Source organism: Petromyzon marinus, unplaced genomic scaffold, assembly GCF_048934315.1.
Source record: "Petromyzon marinus isolate PM22_M1 ecotype Great Lakes invasive population unplaced genomic scaffold, UKy_Petmar_22M1.pri1.0 PM_Scaffold_54, whole genome shotgun sequence".
Lineage (NCBI taxonomy): Eukaryota > Metazoa > Chordata > Hyperoartia > Petromyzontiformes > Petromyzontidae > Petromyzon > Petromyzon marinus.
Window position 1 is genome coordinate 255,175 of NW_027423546.1, and position 17,918 is coordinate 273,092.

General features: G+C 54.6%; 1 protein-coding gene across 1 annotated transcript in view; it reads left to right on the forward strand.

The window, feature by feature from the left end:
* POLR1A (RNA polymerase I subunit A) overlaps positions 1-17,918 on the forward strand; it is a 144,289-nt gene that overhangs the window by 18,139 nt on the left and 108,232 nt on the right. The window contains exons 7-12 of the mRNA XM_076064594.1: positions 1,093-1,229; positions 1,798-1,872; positions 6,359-6,464; positions 9,101-9,254; positions 10,828-11,022; positions 16,147-16,269. Coding sequence (XP_075920709.1) covers positions 1,093-1,229; positions 1,798-1,872; positions 6,359-6,464; positions 9,101-9,254; positions 10,828-11,022; positions 16,147-16,269 — 790 coding nt within the window. The remainder of the gene's footprint in view (positions 1-1,092; positions 1,230-1,797; positions 1,873-6,358; positions 6,465-9,100; positions 9,255-10,827; positions 11,023-16,146; positions 16,270-17,918) is intronic.

Genomic DNA, 17,918 nt, shown 5'->3' on the forward strand with positions numbered 1-17,918 from the left:
TTTGTGTGTCGGTTAAAAGGGTAAAAACCTATTTCTATAAGAATATTTCAGTTTTGTGTGCCAGTTAAAAGGGTAAAAACCTATTCCTATAAGAATATTTCAGTTTTGTGTGCCGGTTAAAAGGGTAAAAACCTATTTCTATAAGAATATTTCAGTTTTGTGTGCCAGTTAAAAGGGTAAAAACCTATTCCTATAAGAATATTTCAGTTTTGTGTGCCGGTTAAAAGGGTAAAAACCTATTTCTATAAGAATATTTCAGTTTTGTGTGTGCCGGTTAAAAGGGTAAAAACCTATTTCTATAAGGAAATTTCAGTTTTGTGTGCCAGTTAAAAGGGTAAAAACCTATTCCTATAAGGAGATTTCAGTTTTGTGTGCCAGTTAAAAGGGTAAAAACCTATTTCTATAAGAATATTTCAGTTTTGTGTGCCGGTTAATAGGGTAAAAACCTATTTCTATAAGGAGATTTGAGTTTTGTGTGTGCCGGTTAAAAGGGTATAAACCTATTTCTATAAGAATATTTGAGTTTTGTGTGCCAGTTAAAAGGGTAAAAACCTATTTCTATAAGAAGATTTCAGTTTTTTGTGTGCCGGTTAAAAGGGTAAAAACCTATTTCTATAAGAAGATTTGAGTTTTGTGTGGCAGTTAAAAGGGTAAAAACCTATTTCTATAAGAAGATTTCAGTTTTTTGTGTGCCGGTTAAAAGGGTAAAAACCTATTTCTATAAGAAGATTTGAGTTTTGTGTGCCAGTTAAAAGGGTAAAAACCTATTTCTATAAGAATATTTGAGTTTTGTGTGCCAGTTAAAAGGGTAAAAACCTATTTCTATAAGAATATTTAAGTTTTGTGTGCCGGTTAAAAGGGTAAAAACCTATTTCTATAAGAATATTTCAGTTTTGTGTGCCGGTTAAAAGGGTAAAAACCTCATTCCTATAAGAAAATTTGAGTTTTGTGTGCCGGTTAAAAGGGTAAAAACCTCATTCCTATATCTTGTTACTGGCAAAGGAGGTCTCATAATGTAAACATCATCATCATCAACATCATCATCATCATGATCATCAACAACTTTGACCATACTTCACCACTCCCCGCCAGGGCTGGTAAGTTCACCGTCAGAAAAGAACATCACAGCAAGTTGATGGTCCGCTACCCTGGAGTACGCTTGCAGCCTGCAAGGAGGAGCAAGTCCGTAACGTCTAATCCTGCGATGGAGACCATCACTGATGACATTGGTGAGTGGTGGGTTGGGTGGTGGGGTGGGTGGGTGAGTGGGTGGGTGAGTGGGTGGGTGAGTGGGTGGGTGAGTGAGTGAGTGGGTGGGTGAGTGGGTGAGTGGGTGGGTGAGTGGGTGAGTGGTGGGGTGGGTGGGGGGGTGGGTGAGTGGTGGGGTGGGTGGGGGGGTGGGTGAGTGAGTGAGTGGGTGGGTGAGTGAGTGGGTGAGTTGGTGGTTGAGTGAGTGGGTGAGTGAGTGGGTGGGTGAGTGGGTGAGTGGGTGGGTGGGTGGGTGAGTGAGTGGGTGGGTGAGTGAGTGGATGAGTGGGTGAGTGAGTGAGTGGGTGGGTGGGTGGGTGAGTGAGTGAGTGGGTGGGTGGGTCGGTGAGTGAGTGGGTGAGTTAGTGGTTGAGTGAGTGGGTGGGTGAGTGGGTGGGTGGGTGGGTAGGTGAGTGAGTGGGTGGGTGGGTGGGTCAGTGAGTGAGTGAGTGAGTGGGTGAGTGAGTGGGTGGGTAGGTGAGTGAGTGGGTGAGTGAGTGGTGAGTGTGTGGTGAGTATTTGGTGAGTGTGTGATTGTCCATCCCACAGCGGATGAGAAAGGGCAACAGTTACTCACACCCAGCGCTGTGAGGGAGCATGTGGTGAGGATCTGGGAGAATGAGGGTGAGTAACTCAGTCACCCACTCACCTACCCACTCACTCACCCACCCACTCACTCACTCACCTACCTACCCACTCATCCACTCACTCACTCACCCACCCACTCGCTCACTCACCCACTCACTCACTCACTCACTCGCTCACCTACTCACTCACTCGCTCACTCACCTACCCACTCACTCACCCACTCACTCTCACTCACCCACTCACTCACTCACCCACCCACCCACTCACTCTCACCCACTCACCCACCCACCCACTCACTCACTCACTCACCCACTCACTCACCCACTCACTCACTCACTCACCCACTCACTCACTCACTCACCCACTCACCCACTCACCCACCCACTCACTCACTCACCCACTCATTCACTCGCTCACTCACCCACCCACTCACCCACTCACTCACTCACCCACTCACTCACCCACCCACTCGCCCACTCACCCACCCACTCACTCACCCACCCACTCACTCACTCACCCACTCACTCACCCGTTCACTCACCCACTCACCCACTCACTCACTCACCCACCCACCCCCTCGCTCACTCACTCACTCACTCGCTCACTCACTCGCTCACTCACTCACCCACTCACCCACTCACCCACCCACTCACCTACCCACCCACTCACTCACCCACCCACTCACTCACTCACTCGCTCACCCACTCACTCACCCACTCACTCACCCACTCACTCACCCACTCACCCACTCACTCGCTCGCTCACTCGCTCACTCACTCACTCGCTCACCCACCCACCCACTCACTCACCCACTCACCCACGCACCCACTCACCCACCCACCCACTCACCCACTCACCCACCCACTCACCCACTAACTCACCCACTCACCCACTCATTCACTCACCTCCTCACTCATCCACTCGCTCACCCACTCACTCGCCCACTCACTCGCTCACTCACCCACCCACTCACCCACTCACTCACTCACCCACCCACCCACTCACCCACTCACCCACTCGCCCACCCACTCACTCACTCATTCTGATGATACTGTGTGTGTGTGATGCTGTGTGTGTTTGAGAGACGCTGTGTGTGTGTGTGTGTGAGACGCTGTGTGTATGACGCTGTGTGTATGAGTCTGACACTGGGTGTATGACGCTGTGTTTATGACGCTGTGTGTGTGACGCAGGCAGTGTGCTGTGTGTGTGACACTGTGTGTGTGTGTGACACTGTGTATGACGCTGTGTGTATGACGCTGTGTGTGTGACGCAGGCGGTGTGCTGCTTGTGTGTGTGACATTGTGTGTGTGTAACACTGTGTGTGTGACGCTGTGTATGACACCGTGTGTGTGTGACACTGTATGTGTGACACTGCGTGTGTGTATGACGCTGTGTGTATAACACTGTGTGTGTATGATGCTGTGTGTGTGACACTGTGTGTGACACTGTGTATGACGCTGCGTGTGTGTTGCAGGCGGTGTGCTGCGAGTGTGTACACTGTGTGTGTGTGTGTGACGCTGTGTGTGTGTGACACTGTGTGTGTACACTGTGTGTGTGACACTGTGTGTGTACACTGTGTGTGTGACACTGTGTGTGTACACTGTGTGTGTACACTGTGTGTGTGACACTGTGTGTGTATGATGCTGTGTGTGTGATGCAGGCGGTGTGCTGCGAGTGTGTACACTGTGTGTGTGTGTGTGACGCTGTGTGTGTGTGACACTGTGTGTGTACACTGTGTGTGTGTGACACTGTGTGTGTACACTGTGTGTGTGTGACACTTTGTGTGTGTATGATGCTGTGTGTGTGACGCAGGCGGTGTGCTGTGAGTGTGTACACTGTGTGTGTGTGACGCTGTGTGTGTGTGTGACACTGTGTGTGTACACTGTGTGTGTGTGACACTGTGTGTGTACACTGTGTGTGACACTGTGTGTGACACTGTGTGTGTGTGACACTGTGTGTGTGACACTGTGTGTGTACACTGTGTGTGTGTATGATGCTGTGTGTGTGACGCAGGCGGTGTGCTGCGTGTGTGTATAACACTGGGTGTGTGTGTACACTGTGTGCGATGCTCTGTGTGTATGACGCTGTGTGTGTTTGTGACACTGTATAACACTGTGTGTGTGTATGATGCTGTGTGTATGATGCTGTGTGTGTGTATTATGCTGTGTGTGCGTGTGTACACTGTGTGTGTGACACTGTGTGTGTGTGAGACACTGTGTGTGTGTGTGACACTGTGTGTGTGACACTGTGTGACACTGTGTGTGTGTGACACTGTGTGTGTGACACTGTGTATGATGCTGTGTGTGACGCTGTGTGTATGACGCTGTGTGTATGACGCTGTGTGTATGATGCAGGCGGTGTGTTGCGTGTGTATGACACTGTGTGTGTGACACTGTGTGTGTGACGCTGTGTGTATGACGCTGTGTGTATGACGCTGTGTGTATGATGCAGGCGGTGTGCTGCGTGTGTATGACACTGTGTGTGACACTGTGTATGATGCTGTGTGTGACGCTGTGTGTATGACACTGTGTGTGTGACACTGTGTGTGTGACACTGTGTGTATGACGCTGTGTGTGTGACACTGTGTATGATGCTGTGTGTGACGCTGTGTGTATGACACTGTGTGTGTGACACTGTGTGTGTGACACTGTGTGTATGACGCTGTGTGTGTGACACTGTGTATGACGCTGTGTGTATGACACTGTGTGTATTACACTGTGTGTATGACGCTGTGTGTATGATGCAGGCGGTGTGCTGCGTGTGTGTGTGACACTGTGTGTGTGACGCTGTGTGTGTATGACGCTGTGTGTATGACGCTGTGTGTGTGACACTGTGTATGACGCTGTGTGTATGACACTGTGTGTATTACACTGTGTGTATGACGCTGTGTGTATGATGCAGGCGGTGTGCTGCGTGTGTGTGTGACACTGTGTGTGTGACGCTGTGTGTGTATGACGCTGTGTGTATGACGCTGTGTGTATGACGCAGGCGGTGTGCTGCGTGTGTGACACTGTGTGTGACGCTGTGTGTGTATGACACTGTGTGTGTGTATTACACTGTGTGTATTACACTGTGTGTATGACGCTGTGTGTATGACGCTGTGTGTGTGACACTGTGTGTGTATGACGCAGGCGGTGTGCTGCGTGTGTGTGATGCTGTGTGTGTGACACTGTGTGTGTGTGTGTGACACTGTATGTGTATAACACTGTGTGTGACGCTGTGTATGACACTGTGTGTATGACACTGTATAACACTGTGTGTGTGTATGACGCTGTGTGTATGATGCAGGCGGTGTGCTGCGTGTGTGTGATGCTGTGTGTGTGTGACACTGTGTGTATGATGCTGTGTGTATGACGCTGTGTGTATGACGCAGGCGGTGTGCTGCGTGTGTGTGTGTGTGACACTGTGTGTATAACACTGTGTGTGTGACACTGTGTGTGTGTGTGACACTGTGTGTATGTGTGACACTGTATAACACTGTGTGTGTATGACACTGTGTGTATAACACTGTGTGTGTGACACTGTATGTGTATAACACTGTGTGTGTATGACGCTGTGTGTATAACACTGTGTGTATGACGCTGTGTGTATGACGCTGTGTGTATGATGCAGGCGGTGTGCTGCGTGTGTGTGTGTGTGACACTGTGTGTATGATGCTGTGTGTATGACGCTGTGTGTATGACGCAGGCGGTGTGCTGCGTGTGTGTGTGTGTGACACTGTGTGTATAACACTGTGTGTGTGACACTGTGTGTGTGTGTGACACTGTGTGTATGTGTGACACTGTATAACACTGTGTGTGTATGACACTGTGTGTATAACACTGTGTGTGTGACACTGTATGTGTATAACACTGTGTGTGTATGACGCTGTGTGTATAACACTGTGTGTATGACGCTGTGTGTATGACGCTGTGTGTATGATGCAGGCGGTGTGCTGCGTGTGTGTGTGTGTGACACTGTGTGTATGATGCTGTGTGTATGACGCTGTGTGTATGACGCAGGCGGTGTGCTGCGTGTGTGTGTGTGTGACACTGTGTGTATAACACTGTGTGTGTGACACTGTGTGTGTGTGTGACACTGTGTGTATGTGTGACACTGTATAACACTGTGTGTGTATGACACTGTGTGTATAACACTGTGTGTGTGACACTGTATGTGTATAACACTGTGTGTGTATGACGCTGTGTGTATAACACTGTGTGTATGACGCTGTGTGTATGACGCTGTGTGTATGATGCAGGCGGTGTGCTGCGTGTGTGTGTGTGTGACACTGTGTGTATGATGCTGTGTGTATGACGCTGTGTGTATGACGCAGGCGGTGTGCTGCGTGTGTGTGTGTGTGACACTGTGTGTATAACACTGTGTGTGTGACACTGTGTGTGTGTGTGACACTGTGTGTATGTGTGACACTGTATAACACTGTGTGTGTATGACACTGTGTGTATAACACTGTGTGTGTGACACTGTATGTGTATAACACTGTATAACACTGTGTGTGTATGACACTGTGTGTATGACGCAGGCGGTGTGCTGCGTGTGCTGTTTGCCGGCGTTGAGGCGTCTCAGCCCAGCAAGGGTTGGGCCCCAGAAGTCTTCTTCCTGGACCTGTTGCCAGTTCCTCCTTGCAGGTGGGGGGGGGGGGGGGGGGGGGTGGTGGGGGGGTGGTGGGGGGGGGGGGGGGGGTGGTGGGTGGGGGGGTGGGGGGGGGGGGTAGTGGGGGGGGGGTGGTGGGGGGGTGGGGGGGGGGGAGTGGGGCGGGTGGGGGTGACTGAGTGACTGAGTGAGTGACTGACTGAGCGACTGAGTGAGCGACTGAGTGAGCGACTGAGTGAGTGACTGAGTGAGTGACTGAGTGAGTGACTGAGTGAGCGACTGAGTGAGCGACTGAGTGAGCGACTGGTGAGCGACTGAGTGAGTGACTGAGTGAGTGACTGAGTGAGTGACTGAGTGAGCGACTGAGTGAGCGACTGAGTGAGCGACTGAGTGAGCGACTGAGTGAGTGACTGAGTGAGTGACTGAGTGAGCGACTGAGTGAGCGACTGAGTGAGTGACTGAGTGAGTGACTGAGTGAGTGACGTGGTGAGTGACATGGTGAGTGAGTGAGTGACGTGGTGAGTGACGTGGTGAGTGAGTGACGTGGTGAGTGACGTGGTGAGTGACGTGGTGAGTGACGTGGTGAGTGACGTGGTGAGTGACGTGGTGAGTGACGTGGTGAGTGAGTGACTGTGTTGCCCAGGTTCCGCCCCGTTAACAAGATGGGTGATAAGGTGTTCATGAACGTGGTGAGTGACGTGGTGAGTGAGGTGGTGAGTGACGTGGTGAGTGACGTGGTGAGTGAGTGAGTGACGTGGTGAGTGAGTGAGTGAGTGACGTGGTGAGTGAGGTAGTGAGTGAGTGAGTGACGTGGTGAGTGACGTGGTGAGTGAGGTGGTGAGTGAGTGACGTGGTGAGTGAGGTGGTGAGTGAGTGAGTGAGTGACGTGGTGAGCGAGGTGGTGAGTGACGTGGTGAGTGACGTGGTGAGTGACGTGGTGAGTGAGTGAGGTGGTGAGTGAGTGACGTGGTGAGTGAGGTGGTGAGTGAGTGACGTGGTGAGTGACGTGGTGAGTGACGTGGTGAGTGAGTGAGTGACGTGGTGAGTGAGTGAGTGACGTGGTGAGTGACGTGGTGAGTGACGTGGTGAGTGACGTGGTGAGTGACGTGGTGAATGAGTGAGTGACGTGGTGAGTGACGTGGTGAGTGACGTGGTGAGTGAGTGAGTGACGTGGTGAGTGAGTGAGTGACGTGGTGAGTGAGTGAGTGACGTGGTGAGTGAGGTGGTGAGTGATGTGGTGAGTGAGTGAGTGAGTGACGTGGTGAGTGAGTGAGTGAGTGACTTGGTGAGTGAGTGAGTGAGTGACTTGGTGAGTGAGTGAGTGACGTGGTGAGTGACGTGGTGAGTGACGTGGTGAGTGAGGTGGTGAGTGACGTGGTGAGTGAGTGAGTGACGTGGTGAGTGAGTGACGTGGTGGTGACGTGGTGAGTGACGTGGTGAGTGAGGTGGTGAGTGAGTGAGTGACGTGGTGAGTGAGTGACGTGGTGAGTGACGTAGTGAGTGACGTGGTGGTGACGTGGTGAGTGACGTGGTGAGTGACGTGGTGAGTGACGTGGTGAGTGACGTGGTGAGTGAGTGACGTGGTGAGTGACGTGGTGAGTGACGTGGTGAGTGAGGTGGTGAGTGAGTGAGTGACATGGTGAGTGACGTGGTGAGTGAGTGACGTGGTGAGTGACGTGGTGAGTGAGGTGGTGAGTGAGTGACGTGGTGAGTGAGGTGGTGAGTGAGTGACGTGGTGAGTGACGTGGTGAGTGACGTGGTGAGTGAGTGACTTGGTGAGTGAGTGACGTGGTGAGTGACGTGGTGAGTGAGTGAGTGACGTGGTGAGTGACGTGGTGAGTGAGTGACGTGGTGAGTGAGGTGGTGAGTGAGTGACGTGGTGAGTGACGTGGTGAGTGACGTAGTGAGTGACGTGGTGAGTGACGTGGTGAGTGACGTGGTGAGTGACGTGGTGAGTGACGTGGTGAGTGACGTGGTGAGTGACGTGGTGAGTGACGTGGTGAGTGACTGTGTTGTCCAGGTTCTGCCCCGTTAACAAGATGGGTGACAAGGTGTTCATGAACGTGGTGAGTGACGTGGTGAGTGAGTGACGTGGTGAGTGAGGTGGTGAGTGAGTGACGTGGTGAGTGAGTGAGTGACGTGGTGAGTGACGTGGTGAGTGACGTGGTGAGTGACGTGGTGAGTGAGTGAGTGACGTGGTGAGTGAGGTGGTGAGTGAGTGACGTGGTGAGTGAGGTGGTGAGTGAGTGACGTGGTGAGTGAGTGAGTGACGTGGTGAGTGACGTGGTGAGTGACGTGGTGAGTGACGTGGTGAGTGAGTGACGTGGTGAGTGACGTGGTGAGTGAGTGAGTGAGTGACGTGGTGAGTGAGGTGGTGAGTGACGTGGTGAGTGACGTGGTGAGTGAGTGACGTGGTGAGTGACGTGGTGAGTGACGTGGTGAGTGAGTGACGTGGTGAGTGAGTGACGTGGTGAGTGACGTGGTGAGTGACGTGGTGAGTGAGTGACGTGGTGAGTGACGTGGTGAGTGAGTGACGTGGTGAGTGACGTGGTGAGTGACGTGGTGAGTGAGTGACGTGGTGAGTGACGTGGTGAGTGACGTGGTGAGTGAGTGACGTGGTGAGTGACGTGGTGAGTGATGTGGTAAGTGAGTGAGTGACTGTGTTGCCCAGGTTCCGCCCCATTAACAAGATGGGTGACAAGGTGTTCATGAACGGGCAGACGGCAAATCTGCAAGCGGTGATCAAAGCGGCCTGCACCATCACACGCATCCTGTCGCTCACCGCTAGCAAGCCACACCTCACCAATACACTCACCAGCGACGAGGTGAGTGGGTGGGTGAGTGAGTGGGTGGGTGGGTGAGTGGGTGGGTGGGTGGGTGAGTGGGTGGGTGGGTGAGTGGGTGGGTGGGTGAGTGGGTGGGTGGGTGAGTGGGTGGGTGGGTGAGTGGGTGGGTGGGTGAGTGAGTGAGTGGGTGAGTGGGTGAGTGAGTGAGTGGGTGAGTGGGTGGGTGAGTGGGTGGGTGAGTGGGTGGGTGGGTGAGTGGGTGGGTGGGTGAGTGAGTGAGTGGGTGAGTGAGTGAGTGAGTGGTTGGGTGGGTGAGTGGTTGGGTGGGTGAGTGGGTGGGTGGGTGAGTGGGTGGGTGGGTGAGTGGGTGAGTGAGTGAATGGGTGGGTGGGTGGGTGAGTGGGTGGGTGGGTGGGTGAGTAGTTGGGTGTGTGGGTGGGTGAGTGGGTGGGTGGGTGGGTGAGTGAGTGAGTGGGTGGGTGAGTGGGTGGGTGGGTGGGTGAGTGGGTGGGTGGGTGGGTGAGTGAGTGGGTGGGTGGGTGGATAGGTGAGTGGGTGGGTGAGTGGGTGGGTGTGTGAGTGGGTGGGTGGGTGAGTGAGTGGGTGGGTGGGTGGGTGGGTGGATAGGTGAGTGGGTGGGTGGTGGGTGAGTGAGTGAGTGGGTGAGTGACTGACGAGTGACTGAGTGACTGAGCGACTGAGTGAGTGAGTGACTAAGTGAGTGACTGAGCGAGTTACTGAGTGAGTGACTGACTGAGTGACTGAGAGAGTGAGTGACTGAGTGAGTGACTGAGTGACTGAGTAAGTGAGTGACTGACTGAGCGATTGAGTGAGTTACTGAGTGAGTGAGTGACTGAGAGAGTGAGTGACTGAGTGAGTGACTGACTGACTGACTGAGTGAGTGACTGACTGAGTGAGCGACTGAGTGAGTGAGTGACTGACTGAGTGAGTGAGTGACTGACTGAGTGACTGACTGAGTGACTGACTGAGTGACTGAGTGAGCGACTGAGTGAGTTACTGAGTGACTGACTGAGTGACTGACTGAGTGACTGAGTGACTGACGGAGTGACTGAGTGACTGAATGAACGAGTGACTGACTGAGTGACTGAGTGACTGAGTGGGTGACTGAGTGAGTGACTGAGTGACTGACTGAGTGACTGACTGAGTGACTAATTGACTGAGTGAGTGACTGAGTGAGTGACTGAGTGAGTGACTGAGTGACTGACTGAGTGACTGAGTGAGTTACTGACTGAGTGACTGAGTGACTGAGTGAGTGACTGACTGACTGAGTGACTGACTGAGCGAGCGACTGAGCGACTGAGTGACTGACTGAGTGACTGACTGACTGAGTGACTGACTGAGCGAGCGACTGAGTGACTGACTGAGTGACTGACTGACTGAGTGACTGACCAAGCGACTGACTGACTGACTGACTGAGTGACTGACTGACTGACTGAGTGACTGACTGACTGACTGACTGACTGACTGAGTGACTGACTGACTGACTGACTGACTGAGTGACTGAGTGACTGAGTGACTGAGTGACTGATTGACTGACTGAGTGACTGACTGAGCGAGCGACTGAGCGAGCGGTCCGCCTCCCATCCAACAGCGGAGTATCCCTGCCGCTGCCGCTGACGATGACGATGATGATGCAGCTGATCGCTCCTTCCTGGCTGCCATCCCCGGCCTGGACCTCTCCTCCAAGCTGCACTCCGCATGGGGCCGGCTGCAGCTGCTGGTCAACGTCGCCTTCGACAGCGAGCTAGATCGTACACTCACAGACAAACACCCCGGTGTTAAACAGGTGATCACTCGTTCAGTCAATCACTCAGTCAGTCAGTCACTCAGTCACTCGCTCAGTCACTCAGTCACTCAGTCAGTCACTCAGTCACTCAGTCACTCAGTCACTCGCTCAGTCACTCAGTCACTCAGTCAGTCACTCAGTCACTCAGTCACTCAGTCACTCAGTCAGTCAACGTCGCCTTTGACAGCGAGCTAGATCGTACACTCACAGACAAACACCCCGGTGTGAAACAGGTGATCACTCGCTCAGTAACTCAGTCACTCAGTCACTCAGTCAGTCACTCAGTCAGTCACTCAGTCACTCAGTCAGTCACTCAGTCACTCAGTCACTCAGTCACTCACTCAGTCGTTGAGTCACTCACTCAGTCACTCAGTCACTCAGTCAGTCACTCAGTCAGTCACTCAGTCACTCAGTCAGTCACTCAGTCACTCAGTCAGTCACTCAGTCACTCAGTCACTCAGTCACTCACTCAGTCGTTGAGTCACTCACTCAGTCACTCAGTCAGTCACTCAGTCAGTCAACGTCGCCTTTGACAGCGAGCTAGACCGTACACTCACAGACAAACACCCCGGTGTTAAACAGGTGATCACTCGCTCAGTCACTCAGTCAGTCAGTCAGTCACTCAGTCACTCAGTCAGTCACTCACTCAATCACTCGCTCAGTCACTCAGTCAGTCGTTCACTCGCTCAGTCACTCAGTCAACGTTGCCTTTGACAGCGAGCTAGATCGTACGCTCACGGACAAACACCCCGGTGTTAAACAGGTGATCACTCACTCAGTCAGTCAGTCACTCAGTCACTCAGTCACTCGCTCAGTCAGTCACTCAGTCAGTCAGTCAGTCACTCAGTCACTCACTCACTCAGTCAGTCAGTCAACGTTGCCTTTGACAGCGAGCTAGACCGTACACTCACAGATAAACACCCCGGTGTGAAACAGGTGATCAGTCGTTCAGTCGTTCAGTCACTCACTCAGTCGCTCAGTCGCTCGCTCAGTCACTCAGTCAGTCACTCACTCGCTCAGTCACTCGCTCAGTCACTCAGTCACTCGCTCAGTCACTCAGTCACTCAGTCAGTCACTCAGTCAGTCACTCAGTCACTCACTCAGCCACTCAGTCAGTCACTCAGTCAGTCACTCGCTCGCTCAGTCACTCAGTCACTCAGTCAGTCACTCAGTCACTCAGTCAGTCACTCAGTCAGTCAGTCACTCAGTCACTCAGTCAGTCACTCAGTCAGTCACTCAGTCACTCAGTCACTCACTCAGTCACTCAGTCACTCACTCAGTCACTCAGTCACTCACTCAGTCGTTCACTCGCTCAGTCACTCAGTCACCCGCTCAGTCACTCAGTCAGTCGTTCACTCACTCAGTCACTCAGTCAGTCAGTCACTCAGTCACTCAGTCACTCGCTCAGTCACTCAGTCACTCACTCAGTCACTCAGTCAGTCAACGTCGCCTTCGACAGCGAGCTAGATCGTACACTCACGGACAAACACCCCGGTGTTAAACAGGTGATCACTCACTCAGTAACTCAGTCACTCAGTCACTTGCTCAGTCACTCAGTCAGTCAGTCACTCGCTCAGTCGTTCGCTCGCTCAGTCACTCAGTCACTCACTCAGTCGCTCAGTCACTCAGTCACTCGCTCAGTCACTCAGTCACTCAGTCAGTCACTCAGTCACTCAGTCACTCAGTCAGTCACTCAGTCACTCAGTCACTCAGTCAGTCACTCACTCAGTCACTCGCTCAGTCGTTCACTCGCTCAGTCACTCAGTCACTCGCTCAGTCGTTCACTCAGTCAGTCACTCAGTCACTCGCTCAGTCACTCGCTCTGTCAGTCACTTGTTCACTCGCTCAGTCACTCGCTCAGTCACTCACTCACTCAGTCAGTCACTCAGTCAGTCATTCACTCGCTCAGTCAGTCGCTCGCTCAGTCACTCACTCAGTCGCACGCTCAGTCACTCACTCAGTCACTCAGTCACTCAGTCACTCAGTCAGTCGTTCAGTCACTCGCTCATTCGCTCAGTCGCTCGCTCAGTCGTTCACTTACTCAGTCACTCGCTCGCTCACTCGCTCACTCGCTCAGTCACTCAGTCACTCGCTCAGTCACTCGCTCAGTCACTCGCTCAGTCGTTCACTCGCTCAGTCACTCAGTCACTCACTCAGTCACTCAGTCAGTCGTTCAGTCACTCGCTCAGTCGCTCAGTCGCTCAGTCACTCAGTCACTCGCTCAGTCACTCAGTCACTCGGTCACTCGCTCAGTCACTCGCTCAGTCACTCGCTCAGTCACCGTGTATCTCCCTCCGTGTCTCCCCCCCGTGTCTCTCTCCCTGTGTCTCTCATTGTGTCTCTCTCCCCGTGTCTCTCTCCCCGTGTCTCTCTTTCACTCTGTCTCTCTCCCCGTGTCTCTCTCCCCGTGTCTCTCTCCCCGTGTCTCTCTCCCCGTGTCTCTCTCCCCGTGTCTCTCCCCGTGTCTCCCCCCGGGTCTCCCCGTGTCTCTCTCTGACCGTGTCTCTCTTTCACCGTGTCTCTCTACCCGTGTCTCTCTCCCCGTGTCTCCCCATGTCTCTCTCCCCGTGTCTCTCTCTCACCGTGTCTCTCTCCCCGTGTCTCTCTCTCTCCCCGTGTCTCTCTCCCTGTGTCTCTCTCCCCGTGTCTCTCTCTCCCCCCCGTGTCTCTCTCTCCCCGTGTCTCCCCCCCGTGTCTCTCTCTCCCCGTGTCTCTCTCTCTACCCCCCGTGTCTCTCTCTCCCCGTGTCTCTCTCTCTCTCCCCTTGTCTCTCTCTCCCCGTGTCTCTCTCCCTGTGTCTCTCTCCCCGTGTCTCTCTCTCCCCGTGTCTCTCTCCCCGTGTCTCTCTCCCCGTGTCTCTCTCCCCGTGTCTCTCTCCCCGTGTCTCTCTCCCCGTGTGTCTCTCTCCCCGTGTGTCTCTCTCCCCGTGTGTCTCTCTCCCCGTGTCTCTCTCTCCCCGTGTTTCTCTCCCCCCGTGTCTCTCTCTCCCCATGTCTCTCTCCCCGTGTCTCTCCCCGTGTCTCTTTCTCTCCCCGTGTCTCTCTCTCCCCGTGTCTCTCTCCCCGTGTCTCTCCCCGTGTCTCTCTCCCCGTGTCTCTCTCCCCCCGTGTCTCCCCCCCGTGTCTCCCCGTGTCTCCCCCCCGTCTCTCCCTCTCCCCGTGTCTCTCTCTCCCCGTGTCTCTCTCTCTCCCCGTGTCTCTCTCCCCGTGTCTCTCTCTCCCCGTGTGTCTCCCCGTGTCTCCCCGTGTCTCCCCCCTGTGTCTCTCCCCGTGTCTCTCTCCCCGTGTCTCTCTCTCCCCGTGTCTCTCTCTCCCCGTGTCTCCCCGTGTCTCCCCGTGTCTCCCCGTGTCTCTCTCTCCCCGTGTCTCTCTCTCCCCGTGTCTCTCTCTCTCCCCGTGTCTCTCTCCCCGTGTCTCTCTCTCTCCCCATGTCTCTCTCTCTCCCCGTGTGTCTCTCTCCCCGTGTCTCTCTCTCCCCGTGTCTCTGTCTCCCCGTGTCTCCCCCCCGTGTCTCCCCCCCGTGTCTCTCTCTCCCCGTGTCTCTCTCTCTCCCCCCCGTGTCTCTCTCTCCCTGTGTCTCTCTCTCTCTCTCCCCGTGTCTCTCTCTCCCCGTGTCTCTCTCTCCCCGTGTCTCTCTCTCTCCCCGTGTCTCTCTCCCCGTGTCTCTCTCTCTCCCCATGTCTCTCTCTCTCCCCGTGTGTCTCTCTCCCCGTGTCTCTCTCTCCCCGTGTCTCTCTCTCCCCGTGTCTCCCCCCCGTGTCTCCCCCCCGTGTCTCTCTCTCCCCGTGTCTCTCTCTCTCCCCCCCGTGTCTCTCTCTCCCTGTGTCTCTCTCTCTCTCCCCATGTCTCTCTCTCTCCCCGTGTCTCTCTCACCGTCTCTCTCACCGTCTCTCTCCCCGTGTCTCTCCCCCCGTGTCTCCCCCTCCCCGTCTCTCTCCCCGTCTCTCTCTCCCCGTCTCTCTCTCCCCGTGTCTCTCTCCCCGTGTCTCTCTCTCCCCGTGTCTCTCTCCCCGTCTCTCTCTTCCCCCGTCTCTCTCTCTCCCCGTGTCTCTCTCTCCCCGTCTCTCTCTCTCCCCGTGTCTCTCTCTCCCCGTGTCTCCCCCCCGTGTCTCTCTCTCCCCGTGTCTCCCCGTGTCTCACCGTGTCTCCCCCCCCGTGTCTCCCCCTCCCCGTGTCTCTCCCCCCCCGTGTCTCCCTCTCCCCGTGTCTCCCCGTGTCTCCCCCCCGTGTCTCCCCCCCGTGTCTCTCTCCCCGTGTCTCCCCCCCGTGTCTCTCTCACCGTCTCTCTCTCCCCCCGTGTCTCCCTCCCGTGTCTCCCCCCCCGTGTCTCCCCCTCCCCGTGTCTCTCCCCCCCCTGTCTCCCCGCCGTGTCTCCCCGTCCCCGTGTCTCTCTCCCCGCCCCCCCCGTGTCTCTCTCCCCGTGTCTCTCTCCGCGTGTCTCTCTCTCCCCATGTCTCTCTCCCCGTGTCTCTCTCTCCCCGTGTCTCTCTCTCCCCGTGTCTCTCTCCCCGTGTCTACCCGTGTCTCTCTCCCCGTGTCTCTCTCTCCCCGTGTCTCTCTCCCCGTGTCTCCCCGTGTCTCTCTCCCCGTGTCTCCCCGTGTCTCTCTCCCCGTGTCTCTCTCTCCCCGTGTCTCTCTCCCCGTGTCTCCCCGTGTCTCTCTCCCCGTGTCTCTCTCTCCCCGTGTCTGCCCCCCGTGTCTCTCTCCCCGTGTCTCCCCGTGTCTCTCCCCGTGTCTCCCCGTGTCTCTCTCTGACCGTGTCTCTCTCTCCGTGTCTCTCTCCCCGTGTCTCCCCCCCGTGTCTCCCCGTGTCTCTCTCTCCGTGTCTCTCTCACCGTCTCTCTCACCGTCTCTCTCCCCGTGTCTCCCCGTGTCTCTCTCTGACCGTGTCTCTCTCTCCGTGTCTCTCTCCCCGTGTCTCCCCCCCGTGTCTCCCCGTGTCTCTCTCTCCGTGTCTCTCTCACCGTCTCTCTCACCGTCTCTCTCCCCGTGTCTCCCCCTCCCCATGTCTCTCTCCCCCCCCCCCCGTGTCTCCCCCTCCCCATGTCTCCCCCCCCTGTCTCCCCGCCGTGTCTCCCCGTCCCCGTGTCTCTCTCCCCGCCCCCCCCGTGTCTCTGTGGTGCAGCTGCTCGAGAAGAAGGAGGGCTTGTTTAGGAAGCACATGATGGGCAAGCGAGTCGACTTTGCCGCTCGCTCCGTCATCTGCCCGGACATGTTCATCAGCACGCACGAGATCGGAGTGCCCATGGTAACGTCACTCACACAGTCACACAGTCAGTCACACAGTCAGTCACACAGTCAGTCACACAGTCAGTCACACAGTCAGTCACACAGTCAGTCAGTCACACAGTCAGTCACACAGTCACACAGTCAGTCACTCACTCACCTACTCACTCACTCAGTCAGTCAGTCATACAGTCAGTAACACAGTCAGTCAGTCAGTCACACAGTCAGTCAGTCACACAGTTAGTCAGTCAGTCAGTCAGTCACACAGTCAGTCAGTCACACAGTCAGTCAGTCAGTCACTCACACAGTCAGTCAGTCACACAGTCAGTCAGTCACTCAGTCACTCACACAGTCACACAGTCAGTCACTCACTCACCTACTCACTCACTCAGTCAGTCAGTCACACAGTCAGTCAGTCAGTCACACAGTCAGTCAGTCACACAGTCACTCACACAGTCACTCAGTCACTCAGTCACTCACTCAGTCACTCAGTCAGTCAGTCACTCAGTCAGTTACTCAGTCAGTCACACAGTCAGTCAGTAAGTCAGTCAGTAAGTCAGTCAGTCACACAGTCAGTCAGTCAGTCACACAGTCAGTCAGTCAGTCACACAGTCAGTCAGTCACACAGTCAGTCAGTCAGTCACACAGTCAGTCAGTCACACAGTCAGTCACACAGTCAGTCAGTCACACAGTCAGTCACACAGTCAGTCAGTCAGTCAGTCACACAGTCAGTCACACAGTCAGTCACTCACACAGTCACTCAGTCAGTCACACAGTCAGTCAGTCAGTCAGTCACACAGTCAGTCAGTCACACAGTCACACAGTCAGTCACACAGTCAGTCAGTTACTCAGTCAGTCAGTCACACAGTCAGTCAGTCAGTCAGTTACTCAGTCAGTCACACAGTCAGTCAGTTACTCAGTCACACAGTCACTCAGTCAGTCAGTCACACAGTCAGTCAGTCACACAGTCAGTCAGTCAGTCACTCACACAGTCACACAGTCAGTCACTCACTCAACTAACTCACTCACTCAGTCAGTCACTCACACAGTCAGTCAGTCACTCACACAGTCACTCCGTCAGTCACTCACTCACACAATCACTCAGTCAGTCACTCACCTACTCACTCATTCACCCACTCACTCACTCACTGAGTCACTCACCCACCCACTCACTCACCCACTCACCCACCCACTCACTCACTCACTCACCCACTCACCCACTCACTCACTCACCCACTCACCCACTCACTCACTCAGTCACCCACTCACTCACCCACTCGCTCAGTCAGTCACTCAGTCACTCACTCACTCACCCACTCACTCACTCAGTCACTCAGTCACTCACTCACCCACCCACTCACTCACACACTCACCCACTCACCAACTCACTCACTCACCCACTCACCAACTCACTTACTCACCCACTCACCCACCCACTCACTCACACACTCACTCACTCACCTACTCACTCACCCACTCACTCACCCACACACCCACCCACTCACCCACCCACTCACTCACCCACTCACCCACTCACCCACTCACTCACCCACCCACTCACTCACCCCACTCACCCCACCCACTCACGCACCCACCCCCCCACCCACTCACGCACCCACTCACTCACCCACTCACCCACTCACTCACCCACCCACTCACCCACCCACTCAC